Here is a 16,587-nt window from a genome sequence, read left to right as displayed (position 1 = left end):
GTTGCGTTGAACAAGTCAGTCTGAACGTATTCAAATGGCTGATTGTGATGGACAAATACACTAATCTTTGGCTGCAGTTACATTAAAGTCTGACTTTCTGGAATTAAGGGCTTTCCAATTAGTGCAAAATCAAATATAACGACAAAATGTACAGAAATCTAGCTTCCTGAGTTCATTTATTTTCATTTATTGTGTAAATATGTTTTGCATGCGTACACATTCAGTTATATAATGCACTTTTTTTTCCACAAGTGTGTGTTGAAAGTGTTTGCTATAAACTGGCGCTCTGGTGCCACCTAGTGGAAATAACATCTCAGTGCTGCACACGTTCACTTTCATTTGAGCAGGATGCTATTTTAGAACTACAAAGGAAATTGAATTAAATTATCAAATTCAACATATAAATTGGGCTTTTATAACATCGGTGCATGCATTTATTCAAATTGTAATGAACTTTAAATGTTTTTCAAAGATTAAGATCATTTTGAAGCCAAAAATTCGGACAGAAATTAAGTGCAGAATAGCTTTAGATACATGAAACACTTTATAAATAAAAAAATAATATAAAGAATTTTTGATGGGGGATGCGAGGATGCTGGAAACATATAAATCAAATGGCATGTAATTTGCTGCAGAGTCCTTATTTAATTCATGAAAACAGAAAGTGAATAAAAGCAGATATGGAAGTTTGATTTGATCTGTACTTTTGCCAGCGAGAGAATAGTTTGTGCAGAAGAGTGTTAAATTAACCCTTTACACGCCAATTTAACATGAACTCTCCGACTGATGTTGCGTTAGAGATCAGTGATTAGAATTATCTGATAATTATTCTGTTCAAAATATGTGAGGTTTGTCTGTGTCTTTCATTGCAAAAGGACAAGAGAGAAAAATGAAGACCCGGGTCTTGCTGATTGCAGTTGGATTCCACTTTGCAAAGCTTCGTCCACTCTGCAGACTCTTTGGGTCGCGACCTGTCGGTCAACAGTTGGGTTTTTTTTGCTAGAAATACTGCAGGCCTTCTAAATGAGTCTCCTTACAAAGTCAGCTGTGCAACACCTGTTCGATCTTAACACAAGCAGAGAGACATCCCCTATCAGTTAAGTACCAACAACACACACAAGTTAACGTTTCTGCCTTGAGAGAACTTGAGACACTCTTTTTTCAAAAACAATGACATCTGAAGAGGTTTATTGGCTATAAATGTAACAGCAGAGGAAACTGCATTTCCCAAGAGAGTTTGAGTTCGAAGAGATTATTTCACAATCATGAAAATACTGTCAAAGAGATTAAATCGTGTTTTGAAGACTTTTAAACTCTTGAGCGCACTTTTTAGAACACACGTGGGGAAAACATCTGTGGACAGATAAACCAAAACAAATGTAACAACTGTACAAGTGGGACAAGTGTTGGTTTACGAAGATAAAACAACCACAAAGCGCTGAGTGAAATCAACACCACCACACATCAGGTTTAATTAATAAAGTGAATACCAGCAACATTAAGTTGAACAATCAGATATGTCAAGATGTTATAGCTTGATTAACTTCATGGACTTCAGTCCCCCATCAAATCCACACACAATCCCTGGCACATGACACAGTCCAGGAACAACTTGGCAGTCCCGTTGCTGGTTGAGGGACCCCTCACTTCCAGGAGCCGGACTTGCCCTTGGCCCCGCGGGTGGTCTTGGGCGCTTTGGAGCCCCTCTGGTGGTCGCTGACTCGGTTTCGCAGCAGGTAGATCTCGTACTTCTGCCTCTTGAGCTTCTCGGCCAGCTCAAACTTCTCCGCGTGCAGCTGGTGGAGCCACTGCCACAGGTCCTGCGCCTTGTCCGCCAGCTTCTCCTGGCTCAGGTGGTCGATGTTGAGCGGCTTCCGGCGGTCTGTCAGCGCCTTCTTCTTCTCCTCCCGCGCGGTCAGCTTCTTGCCCTTCTTCTGGTCCACCTTCTGCAGGTAGCCGCCGAATGACTTGTTGGTGAATATCATCTTCTTCTTCGCCTCCTCGTCGGCGCGCAGCTTGGCCGCCTCGTCCTCGCGCCTCGTCCTCTCCTCGGTCAGACGCGTTTGGCGCTCGCGATCCAGCTCGGCGCGCACGCGTTGCTGCTCCGCTCTGTCGGAGCGCCGGTGCTCCATGCGGCTGCGCAGCGCGAGCAGCTCTTCCTCCTCTTTCTGGCGCGTGGAGAAATGCGACTCGATCAGCGTCTGCAGGTCGTTGAAATCCTTTTCCAGTCGCTTGCGGTGCAGGTCGTCAAAATCCACCTTCTCGCCATCAGGGAGCTTCGGAGGAGCGATATTTGGCACATAGGTCGTCTTGGGCCGCCACTTGGAGTCCTCGTGCTCATTCTCCTCGGCCTGCTTTTCTGTCTCCTGCTCCTCTTCTTCAACTTCTTCTTCCTCCTGCTCGCACTCCTCCACTGTTTCCTCGGTGCCTGACATGATGGAGGCTTTTTAGGGGACAGACAGCAGGATGAACACGGAGACCAGCTGGTGTCTCGCTCGGAAGAGATGACTGGGGTCTCTGGACCTGCTGCTTGGGGGGTTTTAAGGGGTTTGCCTTTTTTACCATGTGACCACCAACGTCTCCAGAGTGGGGGGTCAGCAGCAGAGCGGATTTTGAGACAGATGGAGTCGTCTATTTTCTCCTCTCTGACCCTGCAGTGCCTCCTCATTCCTTTGTAAGGACAAGATGAGAGACTATTTCAGATACACAACAGATGCACACACTTGTGCTCTCCAGTCCCACAATGCAACTCATTAAATGAGGGGAAGTTACAGCTGTCACATTCTCCAAAATCAGCCTCCACCTTGAATGTCCTATTCTCAAACTAACATTTTATTTTGGGGGTTTAAAGAAATAACTGTATAAAGAGGACATCCCTCTGAAATGTTTGTCTGTTTTATATGCCGATATATTTGTAAATGTATTGTTTTAGCAGTCAGTCAGTGCATTTTAAATATTGGCATTTGTATCCCAACAGTTATTATTTCTGTAAAGAAAAGCACTTTAAAAAGCTCCAGCATCGCAGAGGATCACCAGTAAGAACAAAGGACAGAAAAGATGAGCGTCACTGCTGCGGCCGTGTCTCCACGTTGGAATGTCATTAAAACATTCTTGCTATCAGAGTCTGCTCTGAGCACGGCGTTGGATTACATTCTAATTGCTCCCAAGCTGCAACGCCGGCGTCAAGAATTTATGTTCCCAAGTCTTGAGTTGTGAAGTGGAAAGGGACGAACGCAGAGGATGAGAGGACTGACGGGGGAGGAGACAGGTGCTCCGCTGCGTCTGAGAATTCAAATGAAACTGTTGCATTGGCCCTCCTTGGAATAAACGTCGTTCTGCTGCGGAAGATGACACGTTATCTCCAGGGGCTTCAGTTTCAGTCTTAATATAAGTCCTCTGGAGTGAGGATAGGCTAATTGTGGCCTTGAGAAAAACAAATTGATCTGCTGATGAGCATGTGCCCTGACTCATCCCAGAGTGGACTGAACCCAAAACATGCCTGCGCACAACAGCAGGCGGTCCCAGTATAATCTTAGTTGCTGGTGGCGAGGGACAACTGTGTCCATCAGCGAAGAAAGACAACAAAGGCTGTAAATAGCTGCTGTTTAACACAGTCCACAATGAACAAACGATGAAGGGAAACTAAATCCAACATGGTTCGTGATCAAATAACTTCTTCCAGAGGTTGACGTCCTTAATCAGAAAACGTTTTTTTTGCCAAGTATGTTCGCACACACAAGGAATTTGACTCGGTGTCTGGTGCGTGACAAACGCAGGCCAACAGTATAAGACATGATTAGAAATAAAACCCGGTCGCTCCCCTCAGATGTGCTGAGGAGTGAACGTTCACAGGTTGAAAGAGGGACTCCCAGCAATACAGTACTTGAATTATGGAGAATCACTGTGTTTGATAAGCAATAAATGCACTTCTACATGTATTTGTATGAAATAGCTGCTTTTCTTCACTACTGATTCATAATCATAACTTACATTTAAATGCTTTGTTTTTTAGAATCAAACCAGAGCTTTCTTTTTTATTGGACGTCTTCTCCAAAGTTGAAGTGTATTACGATGAAACGAAACATCTTAAAAGAATACGACTGAAAGAATTTTGTATATTTAAACCCAGTTTTAATGAAACAAGCACATTGAGAAGAAGACGCAAGGGAAGCAGTTCTCTCAAGTGGTACGGAAGTAGAATAAATGAGAGGCAGCTGTGTTGGAACAGATGTAAGATTTCATCTCATTATTTTAATGGCCAGTCGACAAATGTTTTCATTTTTATGAAAATTGTCCACAAAAAAAAACGAGCCTTCCACAATGATTTCTCATATCAAACATATATCAATGGGTCTATGGCTACACAAAGAGAGAGAAGACATACAATATTCAAATATGTACACGGATGTGAAATTAGCAAATTCATTATATACACGAGGACTTTTTTCTTCTTCTTTGTCCCATAAATATTCACCCAAAGATGAGCAGAGTGTAAACGCCGCTCCAGTGACGTCAGCCGGGCGGTGAAGTCCACATGCAGTCCTGTGACTGAGGCGTGTGTGTGTGTGTGTGTGTGTGTGTGTTTAATGAGGCTCCTCTTGGAGTTGTGTCCATGCAGCATGTGGCGCTGTCACCAAAAACACCTCAACGTCCACTTAGTGTCTTCTGTGTACTCGGTTCGTCTCACACACTCCTGAGAGAGGACAGAGAGGACACACGTCAGCTGAGAGTCACGTCTCATCAAAATGCAGAAACTCATCACTTCTGAAAAATGCAAACTAAGAAGAAGATTTTATAACCATACATTATAGATTTGGGGTTCACAAGCACATCAATCCAGCCATTTCAGACATCAATGAAGTATTTAAGGACACTAAATGTCATCAGAATGACATCATGAATCTCTTTCTTTCATATTGTCGAATCACACAAAAGGGTGTAAGTGTAGATACAAGTGCATCGCATGATTAGATACTTGCTTGTGCACTCCGAATGCTTTTAGAGACGAAGGGTTTATGGTTTAAAAAGAACCATAAAGGGAATGAATCGGGGAATATTGAGCGGTCTGCGTGTGAGCTCTGCGTCTCCCAAAGGCTTCTGTTGCATAACCGTGGAGGCTCCACAACAGCCTTCGGTGCTGCCCGGGCCGAACTCTTCCAGTGACGGCGCGGGAGCAAAAATGCAAACACAGCAGGACGGAGGGGGAACCATATCCAGCGAGACGCCCGGCTGTACCACGAACCTCAGCAGCTCTTTCATTCTGCAGCTGCACGTCTACAAAACACTGCAGCTCTGCCACACAGGAGGCCGTCCTGCAGCACACATGTGCCCAATGAATAAACATCTGGGTCACAGACAGAGCTGGGTACAAATGATGGCCACCGTTTGTAGCAGAGGAGGAAGACTTTCAGTGTAACACAGAAAGGTCAACTCAGTGCAGACTTATCATAATAGCAAAAAAAATAAATAAAAAAGGTTTATGCCGATGTCACATAACATGCATCTGGGGCAGGGATTTAAAATGTTATTGTTAAATTACATCAAAGCATCCAGATGTGCATGAATCACATGCATACAGTATATATCCTTGTATTTATAATTGTCAATGGATGGTCTCTCCATCTATCCCCTACAACTGTGCACATATCTCCTGTAACTGCACAAATCTACATAACTATGTCACCAGGGGACTATAATCCCATACAAGGGCTGGGTAACTGCATTGAACAAACCAACAACTGGATGTGCCAGAATTTTCTTCAATTAAACAAAGATAAAACAGAAGTAATTGTTTTTGGTACCAAGGACGAACAATTGAAAATCACCGCTCAGCTTCAGTCACTGATGTTAAAACCCACAAACCAAGCCAGAAATCTAGGTGTAGTTATGGATTCAGACCTCAACCTGAACAGCCATATCAAGACAATTACAAAATCAGCCTACTATCACCTGAAGAATATATCAAGGATTAGAGGACTTATGTCTCAACAGGATTTGGAAAAACTTGTCCACGCATTTATCTTCAGCAGACTGGACTACTGTAACGGTGTGTTTACAGGTCTCTGTAAAAAGGCCGTCAGAAAGCTGCAGCTGATTCAGAACGCTGCAGCTCGAGTCCTCACTAAGACCAGGAGGGTGGATCACATCACTCCAGTTCTGAGGTCTTTGCACTGGCTTCCTGTCCTACAAAGAATTGACTTTAAAATCCTGCTGTTGGTTTACAAAGCATTGAATGGTTTGGGACCAAAATACATCTCTGATCTGCTGCTACCTTACGAACCATCCCGACCCCTCAGGTCGTCTGGGACCGGTCTACTTCCTGTTCCCAGAGTCAGAACTAAACATGGAGAAGCAGCGTTCAGTTTTTCTGCTCCACATATCTGGAACAAGTCCCAGAAAGCTGCAGGTCTGCTGAGACCCTCAGCTCATTTAAATCAAGATTGAAGACCTTTCTGTTTGCTGCTGCCTTTAATTGAACCACATTCAATTCATATATTAATCAATTTCCTGCATTTCTGCATTTTACTACTGGATTTTATTTCTTACACTGTTTCTTTAATTGTTTTGAAATCTCCTTTTCTTTTGCCTTATGTTTTGATGCTTTCAATGGTTTTATGTGAAGCACTTTGAATTACCTTGTTGTTGAAATGTGCTATGCAAATAAACTTGCCTTGCCTTGTCAGCTACAAACACATAAAATACAAAGGGGACAATTTTGTTTATGATTATTATTTTCATCACCTTTAAGTTTGAAAAGGTCTCCATGTGTCTGCACGTGGTTGGATGCTCAGTTGTTTTTTGGGGGGTTTTCTCACCGCCACCTGTTGATCCCGACGTTGGAGGATCCAGCGAACCAGGGGTCGAGGATGTAGACGCAGCGGACCGTATCCGCTCCCAGCAGAGATTCCTCGAGCGACGGGTTGTCGTGGAGCCGCAAGCCCTTCCTGAACCAGTGGATCGTGTTGATGACCATTACGCAACTGGATGAGTCCTAAACCTGCACGAGCACGCAGCTGTTATAAATCCTTGTCCGTCTTCGTAACTGTCGGCCCGATGTTTTTGAGACGCAATAACGGTGCAGCTGTCCTCAACGTCCACGAATCGCTGCTCAAGCTCATCACCGCACCTACAAAACCCTCTGACTCCGCCCACACACGAGGACGCGCACGGGCTATGAGCTCCGTGATTTGTCCAGCGCGCTGCGTGCGTTTTCTCATGGTTGTCACGTTTCTGCAGCGTGCTTTCCCTGTGGAAAAACTATTCAATATACTTGTGACCTCTTACGGTAAACATGGCAAACTGGAAAACACATCTGAACTCTAATGGGAGTTTAGCTGGAAGTGTGGACTGCTCTGACTTTTTTTTTTTTGGTGCACGACAAGTACAATAACTTCATTATTTTTTTAAAATAAATAGCTGTGAAAGATGTGCACATTTAAAATACATATATTTGATATAAGAGTTTAAAAGTACCAACAGAACGCTGTGGAATCCTCCAGCCTCCAGAGTCGACTGGCTTGTTTACCATAAAAGAACCCGGATCAGCACATGAAGTCGGGCATGCGCTGGGAGGTGGCCGGGGGCGGTCACGCGTCTGTGTGCGCGTGTGTCTGTGTGTGTCATCGCAGCACTGTAAATTTACATTCGGAACTATTCATGAATCATTATTTGTCTTTTTATTTCATGTTTTAATAAATGTCTTATGTAAAACACTTTGAATGGCCTTAAAAGGTGCTTTTTAAATGAACTTGTTGTTGGAGCCAATATGTTATAAGAGTAATATTACCTATACTTTACCTGCCTATCATATCATACTTCAGTGTTAATAGGTTACATTTATATTCTGATCATTTTTATAAGAAGTTGTAGTCGATATCTGTACCAAACTATTTAATTTTCTTTATATTTCATGTTTTCAGTGTCTAGGAAATGCGTCATATTATTCTCTTACATAAAATATTTTGTAATTGTGCGAGACATAAAATGCAGTTTTGGGATTGTGGAAGTAGTACCATCTTTTGGCCACTGAGCGGCAGTATCACCTCGTGCCATTAACGCCCTCCTATGTCACGTGATAACTTAATGTAAATGATAATACGAAGTTGTGATGGTGGATGCTGCACTTTTGTTTCTTAGTCTTTTACACATTATGGGCCAATATTTCCACAGAATGACGGTATTATGGCAATAAACATGTTGAAAAAAGTGCAACAAACTGTACAAAATTCAATATAAGTCATAATTCTGAAGTGCCAAATGTACAGTCACTTAAGAACAAAATACACAGCGCGCATAACATTTTAAAACAAGCAAAATGCTCTATAATATATAGAGTTATACGCATTCAAACACATGGGAAAAAAAACATTGATGAATAAATGAACCAATAAAAAACGTGACTGTGCAGCAAGACTGAGGGAAGCATGTTTACACGATGCACTCATTCTGCCAGCAAAATGCTAACAATCTATCATCCTGGCAGGAAAATCATCATCTCATCGTTTTGCTGTTACCAGGCAACCGAGGCTTGATTCGTGAGGACCACAGCGCATGTTAAAGAAGCAGCTGACAGCTGCCCACCTCCACCGCTCTCACCTGAGTTAGTCAGCAAGATGTGCTGCATTGCATCAAGAGCTCATGGCAGACTGCAGGAGAGGAGCTGATGTCACAGACCGGGAGACGGGATGTGCTGATGGCGACATCTTCAGAAACTCTTTATATTTATAGGAAGGGTTCTTTATGCGAAATGCATTGTTGTCACTTAATCAAGAAGTTGAAATGATCATATTATCTATGGAGGTCCTGCAACAATCAGAATATCCCTTATGTTGACAGGTAAATAATTCAATATTCAGTCAATAGAAATCGTATCCAAAAATGTCTTATAGCATTCAGGCCTGATGTGTTCCCACGTGGAGGGTCAATAATTGCTCGAAAACAAGACTCTTGGATTGTTTTTACACTTTTCCTGTCAATCACTCTGCGAGAGTGGGCGTCACATAATTTCTCACAACTCCAGAATTTAGTTTTTCTTTTCTTATCAGTTCTGGTATGGCTTCTGCAGTGTCATGCTAAGAAAATATGAAAAGGGCCTCTGGCACGACAGGCAGTGTGGACAGATGGTTGGGTCCAGCTCAGACGTATAAAGGAGAAGCCCCAGCAGAACGGATGAATCATCGATCCACCAACTGCTCCTCCATGTCCTCTGAATTCAAATCACCCACTCATTGTTTTCACGGCAGGGCAAACAATGAAAAAAATAAATAATTATTTTGTGGAGAATAAATCTCTCAAACGTCACGATTGAGGGATGCTGAGCCTCGACGCAGCGGGACTGCAGGTCTGTGTTATCACTGGATGTCGACCAGTGTGTTGAACAGTAAAGTATTTATGATCTGGCATTAAAGTCTGTGGAGTTCCTCAAGAAAACGACTTTTGCTGCAGACCCACCCACTTATTTAGTAAAGATCCTCACTAGTGGTGGGCAGAATGCTAAAGACGCTGCTTTTCACTGCAGCACGACTACGTGTCACGTCTTCATGTGATTCAAGAAAATACGCTTATTTTTATTTTTTATTCAGGAATGTTGTGTTTTATCCAGATTCCAAAGAAGTCAAACGGGACTATTAGCAGAGCAGAATGGAACAAGAGTGAATTTCCATTAGAGGCCCCTGACCATGTGGTCAAAATGTGTCGATTTCATTATAATGTCATAATTTTAATTAAATTTCTTCTTTAATTGAGGAAATAAATAGCACAGCGAGCTGCTTTTGCAGGCAAGTACCTTGAAGTTATCCCATCAGATTAGAATCAGGATGTAGGAGAGTAAACAACTGCATGACCTTTGACCTCTGAAGAATGACTTACACTAACAAAAAAACGCACTGTTCATGTCAGTGTGCTTATGCTGTCCCTCTGCTGTTGTTATATGTCATTGGTGCACATTTCTCCACACCATCGTGAATGTCTCCCCCATATGTGTCCTCAGCGGGAGTCCACCTCCTTTATCCTCGATCACAAAATGCCAGATTGGTTGGCACCGCAGAAAATTGCGCGTGTCATCTGAGGTCGTGCAGTTCCGTTCCACCAGGTAGCCTCTGCTGCTGTGCTCGAAGGCGGCCGCAGCAGGTAGGGGTTGTCCGTTGTCGGCGTCGGTCAAAGCTGATGGAGACGCGGATTGGCTCCTTTCAGCCCGCGGGGCTCCAGGCTCCACCTCTCCTTCGGAGTCCTGCCTGCGCTGTGCTTGTTGCAGTGAGCGCGGAGGGTTTGTGCGCTCTCAGGTTACGCGCGTTAAGTTCTGGACATCGAAGACACCCAGTCACTTAGAGGAGGAGGAAAGTAGAGGCTGCCTTCTGTCGCTGGGAAATACAAATGAAACCCTCGGACAGCGGCTGAGAGAGACAGACAAGAATAAACAGGTATAAACGAGTTTGTGGCATTTAATTGAGAGACCAAGCATACCCAACAGTATGCGGTGCAGTTATGGCAGGCAAGGGTAAGACAGTCGTGAGGACGCTGGAGGATTTAACGCTTGATTCTGGTTATGGTGGAGCCGCGGACTCGGTCAGGTCGTCCAGCGTGTCGCTGTGCTGCTCCGACACGAATCAGTCCATCGCGCATGGGGCCAACTGCTGGCATCTGACGGAATCCATGCACAGCCGACAGAACAGTTTGGACACAGTCAACACCGTCCTGGCGGAGGACACGGAGATACTGGAGTGCTCGGGTCAGTGCGCCAAGCTGACCGAGCTGGAGGACGTGCCATGGAGCCTCGGCGAGGTGGAGGGCGCACTGAGGAAAGACGAGGATCTGATGGTGGGCGACCCTCCACCGGAGGTCCTGGCGCGGCTGTCGGCGCTCATCAGCCGCGCGTTGGTGAGGGTGGCCCGGGAGGCGCAGCGGCTCAGCCTGCGCTACGCCAGGTGCACCAAGCACGAGATCCAGAGTGCAATCAAGGTGGTGCTCTCGTGGACCATCTCCGTCAACTGCATCGCGGCGGCTCTCAGCGCCCTGTCCCTGTACAACATGAGCACCGGGGACAAGTTCAGCCGGGGCAAGTCGGCGCGCTGCGGGCTGGTGTTCTCCGTGGGGAAGTTCTTCAGGTGGATGGTGGATAGCCGGGTGGCCCTCAGGATCCACGAACACGCTGCCATATACCTCACCGCGTGCATGGAGAGTCTGTTCAGAGAGGTGTTCAGCCGCGTCCTGCGCAGCGCGCTGGTGGAGAGGGACAACGGGATCCCCAAGTTCACGCTGGAGTCACTGGAGCAAGCCATCAACAGCGACTCGGAGATCTGGGGTCTGCTGCAGCCCTACCAGCACCTCATCTGTGGGAAGAATTCAAGTGGTAAGACAAGTTTAACAGAAAGAAAACATGCCAATTAGAGGTGATCTGCTGAAATATGATTCATTTGACAGGCTTTTGTCACCTTTGGTGCTCGGCTGTGTGTCTCCAGTCAACACTCACTGTAAAAATCCACCATATGATTCAAATTGATTTAAATATGATTTAAATTGTCCAGGTGTTCCAAGAAATGTCTAGAAACCAGTGGCTGTGTCTTCAGTGGGAGAGATGAGTCTTTCTTGACTGAGGAAAGCGGAATTTCCTTTGAAAAAACAAACAACAAACAAGTTGTATTCATTTCTTTGAAGAGAAATATGATTATTTATGATTGATTTGTTTGAGAAAATACTTTTCGCAGTGAACAAAGTGATAATCTGCTCAGTGTAGCCCAGTTGGAAAAGTAATATGTGTACAAAGTGTGTCATTATGCTGGGTAATAACCACTGCTTATCCAACGGGTGTAATGGTATTCCCAAACAAAAGGACTTGACAGGTCCTTGAATATTCATCACCCTCAGCTGAGACCTCAAGGCCCACCTCTGAAACACGAACTGCCTATCTTGGTTATCAAAGCAACTGCAGTCAGAATGGGTATTTATGGTCGAGAAGGATCAAACAAGCTGTATGTGCTCCCAGACTCTCAATAGAGTCACGAACGTTGATGTTAATGGTTGTTTTTGCTTCGTGTGTGTGTAAGACATGCGAGTCGTCATTTTTTTTTCATGTTTATTTTGCAGAAACAGGCTTTGTGTTGATGTTGTGTGTGCTTCCTGGCCTGGTTGGTAAATGCTATTACTGTCTCACTCCAGAAGGTGTAAGCTGTCAGTGTGGGCTGGCCCTCTCATCCACAGCCCTGAATGAGCTGGCTGGAACTACAAAAGCAGAAGGGACTTGAAATGTTATTCTCCAGCCAAAAACAGGGGCCGTGCAATATTGACCGAAAGAATCATACTGCAGCTCCCTTGCGAAGTGTTTTCAGCGTGATTGTGTTTTTCTTTCTCAGCACTGGTGCGACAAATGAATCGAGGTGATAAACCAAGAGGCTGTTGGGGGAAACCTGTGGATGAGCTGTTGCTCAGATTGTTCCAGAAGCATTGGCTCTCATGCGTTCTTGTCATGGATGCAGGCTTTTTCTATAAGATCTTTTCTATAATACAGAGCATTTATGTCTCACGTTCAACCAGCAGGACAATAATCCTTAATACACGAGAATGGCAGTAAGAATTAGACATTGTTAAAAAAAATGCCTTGATCTGAAAGTGTCACGGCTGAAATGATGCATGTTTCAGCCCTAAAGAAAGGACAGGACTAACATAGAAAATTAATTACTGACAATTACTTTCATGAAATGGACTTTAAATGTCAGAGAACAGGGAAAGAAAATGCTGATCACAGTTTCCCGGAGGCCAAGGTGACCAACAGTTCAAAACAGTTCAATTCAATCTACAATAATATTACAAACAGCAGATTTGAGCTGCAAAAACCAGAACATGTTTGTAATTTATCTTCTTGGGAAACACCTGAAATGATTAACTGATTATAAAAACATGTGATGATTCATTTTCTTGATTTGCCAACTAATTGCTGATTGGTATAAACCGGATGTGAGACGTTTCTTCTCACCATCGAATCCGCATTGGGGAGAAGATTCTGCACACGACTGCTGCTTTGTCTTGAAATTGCAGTGGAGAAACAGGTATCTCTGCAGACAGGCTGCAGAGCCGAGCATCATGCAAACCCCCACCCCCACTTCTATGTGGAACGCATCATTTCCTGATGGTGCAGAGGAGGCTACAATTTGCTCCCGCGCAACACAGCATGACAGTCAGGAAAAAATGTGAGGATTCAAAAAAGTGCACCATTTATTGTGAAACATTGAAAGAAGCAGTATTTGTCACTCGTGTGTCTGTGCGTTCTCCTATTTTTCGGTGTAGTTTTGGGCCTTTACAACTATGATTGTCTGTCGGTCGACCTCTAGTCTGTGGTTTAGGTCTAGTTAGGTTTAGGCCCGTAAAAGAAACAAATGGGAGACGCTGACGGCGGTTTTCCAACGTCATATTCACGTTTCATCAATCCAACAATCCGCCCTGACTTCCTTAATAAGGGGTTTTGGTCTCAGCCTCTAACAATGCCTTGTTACTTCGGCCTTTGATTCGGAGAAAAAGATGTCGCTATTGACAAGAACACAATGTTAGGAAAATGTCCATTTGGCTCATATGAGTTTGAACGAAGCCCACAGGAAGAGCGCAGGGCTTTGAGGCAAATTTAACATCACGACAAAACGGTGGAATCACAACTTCCTGATCGGTCATGTGATGCCAAACAGCCCCAAAAGGACTTTTAACATAGACTCACATTGGGAAAGAGCCATGTGCAATTCACTGGGTCATTTTATTTGAGGTAAGTCAACCTCCTAGTACGCACACTTATTAGTTAATTGGGTCTTCAAAGTTGTAAAATGCACTAATTGCCGAAAGCCATGATGCTCCACTGACACGTGTTGCACTTAAACCTTACAAAAGCAACAAAACGTAAATCAGTTGTCCATGACTTATCCCTGAATATTGTGTGTGAAAAGGCTGCAGGTGGATTCGACTTGTTCACCATGTTTGAGTCCCTCTTGTCCGTCGTGTCAAACCGACTGACGTCAGAGACAGACAGCGTGGTCATCAGCTTCCAAACCTGCCGGGTTTCAATTTGGGATCCCTGATGACTTGGTTGTATCTGATAGTGTCTGTCATTTTCCGGGACCTTCCCCCAAAGAACCGATCCGAGCTCCGCGGGACAGATGACACGACATAATGGAATTGCATAGCCTGCTGTATAGTCAGTCTATTAAATTAGCAGCGGGGTGTCTGCTCTCCCTCCTTGACTCTCCGTCTTTCACACCATATTTGATTGTGTTCCCTGCTACAGGGCGGGCTCGGTGTTTGCATATTTATTTTCCGCTGTGGTTTTTTAATAAGCTCAACTCATAACCGCATGATCCTGGCAAAGCCTTTTGTTGTCAATTGTGTTATTATTTTTCCGTCTGTCCTTCCCCTCCTCGGGGTGGACTCGCAGATGAGCTGACAGATTGCCGTTGCTCTGGTGGGGACGCGAGCACCCGGGCAGGCAAGCTGGTTGTGATGGATTTTGATGTCACGATAATTTCATAAGACCAATGGCTGCACCCACACCCCTCCGCCACGCTTCATTTTCAGCTGTGATCAATGATTGTGAAGTTATGTGAAGTTGTTTTTCGGGGGCCAAGGTGTGTCTTACGAGCTGCATCCATTGCCAGTTTTCCCCTCCATGTTCTTGGCTTTCGTAAATATTCACATTTATTTCATATGCTTCTCTGTGATTTCCACAAACACCTATAACTCTGCTCCGGGCCAATGGGACCTAAATGTTGTGGTTTTATTACTTCCATGTCATTGCAGCGTGGATCCCCCTTTTCCACGGTTCCTTCCTGAACAGTGCGACAAAGAAACTTGCACCCGCAACAATGGAGGCCTGTGTGGTTGATCAGGAAGACAGCATGAAACACAGATTCCTACAAGACTGCATGCTTCTGAATGCAACGCAGCTTTTGGCTGTTTATTTCACCAATAAGTTATAAATCACATCCCAACTGATACTGGTGGATGAAATCTGATAATGATTTGTCAACAAGGCACAGGCATACATTAGCTCCAGTTTGTGCCTCACAGGTACTAGCATCACATTAAAGACAGCGCTAGCTTTAGCACCAGCTTTTTCCAAAACTCAGACTTTAAATGTCGTGTGTGGGCTCCACTTGGACTGTACAATGCAAATACTGTATGTTAGCCATGGAGACATATTGCTTAAAACACATAGCGGTTATTAATAACATAGATAATATACACTTTAGTTTAGGTTATATGTTCTTCAGGCTAACATCTTTGTTGCACAGTCAAACTGGAGCTTAAGCACGCTTCTGTGTCTATCTGCTACTGTGTGTGTTATCAATATTGTGACTGTTGAATCATAACTGAATCATAGCTGTAATAAGACAACAGTGCATTGGGTGTATTCCTCTTGTCTGAGCGTGCTGGTTCTCTGGTAGCGATCTGTGAGAGAGAAGTTCCAGGATGTGCAGTATCATCATCGCTCTCGTGTCGTTACCCTTTCGGCGCTCCTGCGTGTAACCAGCTCCATCTGTCGATCCCTCGGCCCCGTGCAAAGGCAAGGCAAGTTTATTTGTACAGCACATTTCAACAACAAGGTAATTCAAAGTGCTTCACATGAAACCATTAAAAGCATGAAGGCAAAAGTAAAGGAGATTTAAAACATACATTGAAACAATAATCGATGTCTCCCTGAGACATTACGCTGCACGCAATCAACCATACACTGCCGCAATTCTGCAATTACTCGCACACAAACCACGTCTGGAAGAGATCTCTGCCGATCTGCGTTCTATAGTGTACGCGTTGCACAAACTCGGTCCCGGAGGAAATGGCGATATATTGTGCAGTCCTTTTAAAACCATTGAAAGCATCAAAACATAAGGCAAAAGAAAAGGAGATTTAACAGCAATTAAGAACAGTGTAAGAAATAAAATACAGTAGTAAAATGCAGAAATGCAGGAAATTGATGAATATATTAATTGAATGTGGTTAAATTAAAGGCGGCAGCAAACGGGAGAAGTCTGTACAACAGGTGGCCGACGGGTGTTGGGAGTTAGCCGTGTTTGATGAGGTTCATCCTGCACACACACACACACACACATCGGCGGGCGAGGAGGAAAATCAACGGAGAGAAATGCTGCAAAGTCGAGATGACCTAATTGTACGGTCCCCGAGTTGAGCAAATACACAACAGCCGAGTGACGCCTCGGTGAGATTAGATGCCGAACGTCTTGAAAGTCTGGAGATTCACTCGGTGTCTTTGATCTCGACACAACGTGTGACAGCGTCTGTCAGGGCACACTGTGTTATTTGATGTAATCTGTCAGCAAACATAATTCAACAGTTATATCCTTCAGGGACTCGAGAAGATTGTGATGCTACTTTTGTTTTAATTTGTACTTTTTTTGGGCTGTATTTCCTGAAAAGGGAATTGCATCTTAGTTTTTTGTTCTGTAAAGAGTCGTGTTAATGCGCGAGGATAATATGAACGGCTTCACAAAATGCCTCAAAGGTTCAGTTCACCCAAATTTCAACCCCGGTATCACAATGTACACTCACCAAGTATAGTACGTATTAGTATGATATTTGTTTGCACAATACAACCTA

The 16,587-nt window shown here is 44.2% G+C and overlaps 2 protein-coding genes across 2 annotated transcripts in view; one reads left to right on the top strand and one right to left on the bottom strand.

The window, feature by feature from the left end:
- Window positions 1-1,328: 1,328 nt before the first annotated feature.
- On the bottom strand, window positions 1,329-2,463 carry tnnt2c (troponin T2c, cardiac). The gene has a single exon (XM_079294592.1). The coding sequence runs from the start codon at window positions 2,433-2,435 to the stop codon at window positions 1,644-1,646; it is 792 nt and encodes a 263-aa protein (XP_079150718.1). The 5' UTR covers window positions 2,436-2,463; the 3' UTR covers window positions 1,329-1,643.
- An 8,019-nt stretch (window positions 2,464-10,482) lies between these two features.
- The window catches only part of LOC306796172 (ankyrin repeat and BTB/POZ domain-containing protein 3-A), a gene marked incomplete at both ends in the record, with an annotated part of 103,499 nt that continues 97,394 nt past the window's right edge, over window positions 10,483-16,587 (top strand). Inside the window, one exon of the mRNA XM_079294982.1 lies at window positions 10,483-11,347. Coding sequence (XP_079151108.1) covers window positions 10,483-11,347 — 865 coding nt within the window. The remainder of the gene's footprint in view (window positions 11,348-16,587) is intronic.

Source organism: Melanostigma gelatinosum, assembly GCF_949748355.1.
Source record: "Melanostigma gelatinosum genome assembly, chromosome: 22".
NCBI classification, from domain to species: Eukaryota; Metazoa; Chordata; class Actinopteri; order Perciformes; family Zoarcidae; genus Melanostigma; species Melanostigma gelatinosum.
The sequence above is the reverse complement of the archived record's forward strand: the minus strand, read 5'-3'. Positions and strand labels throughout refer to the sequence as shown.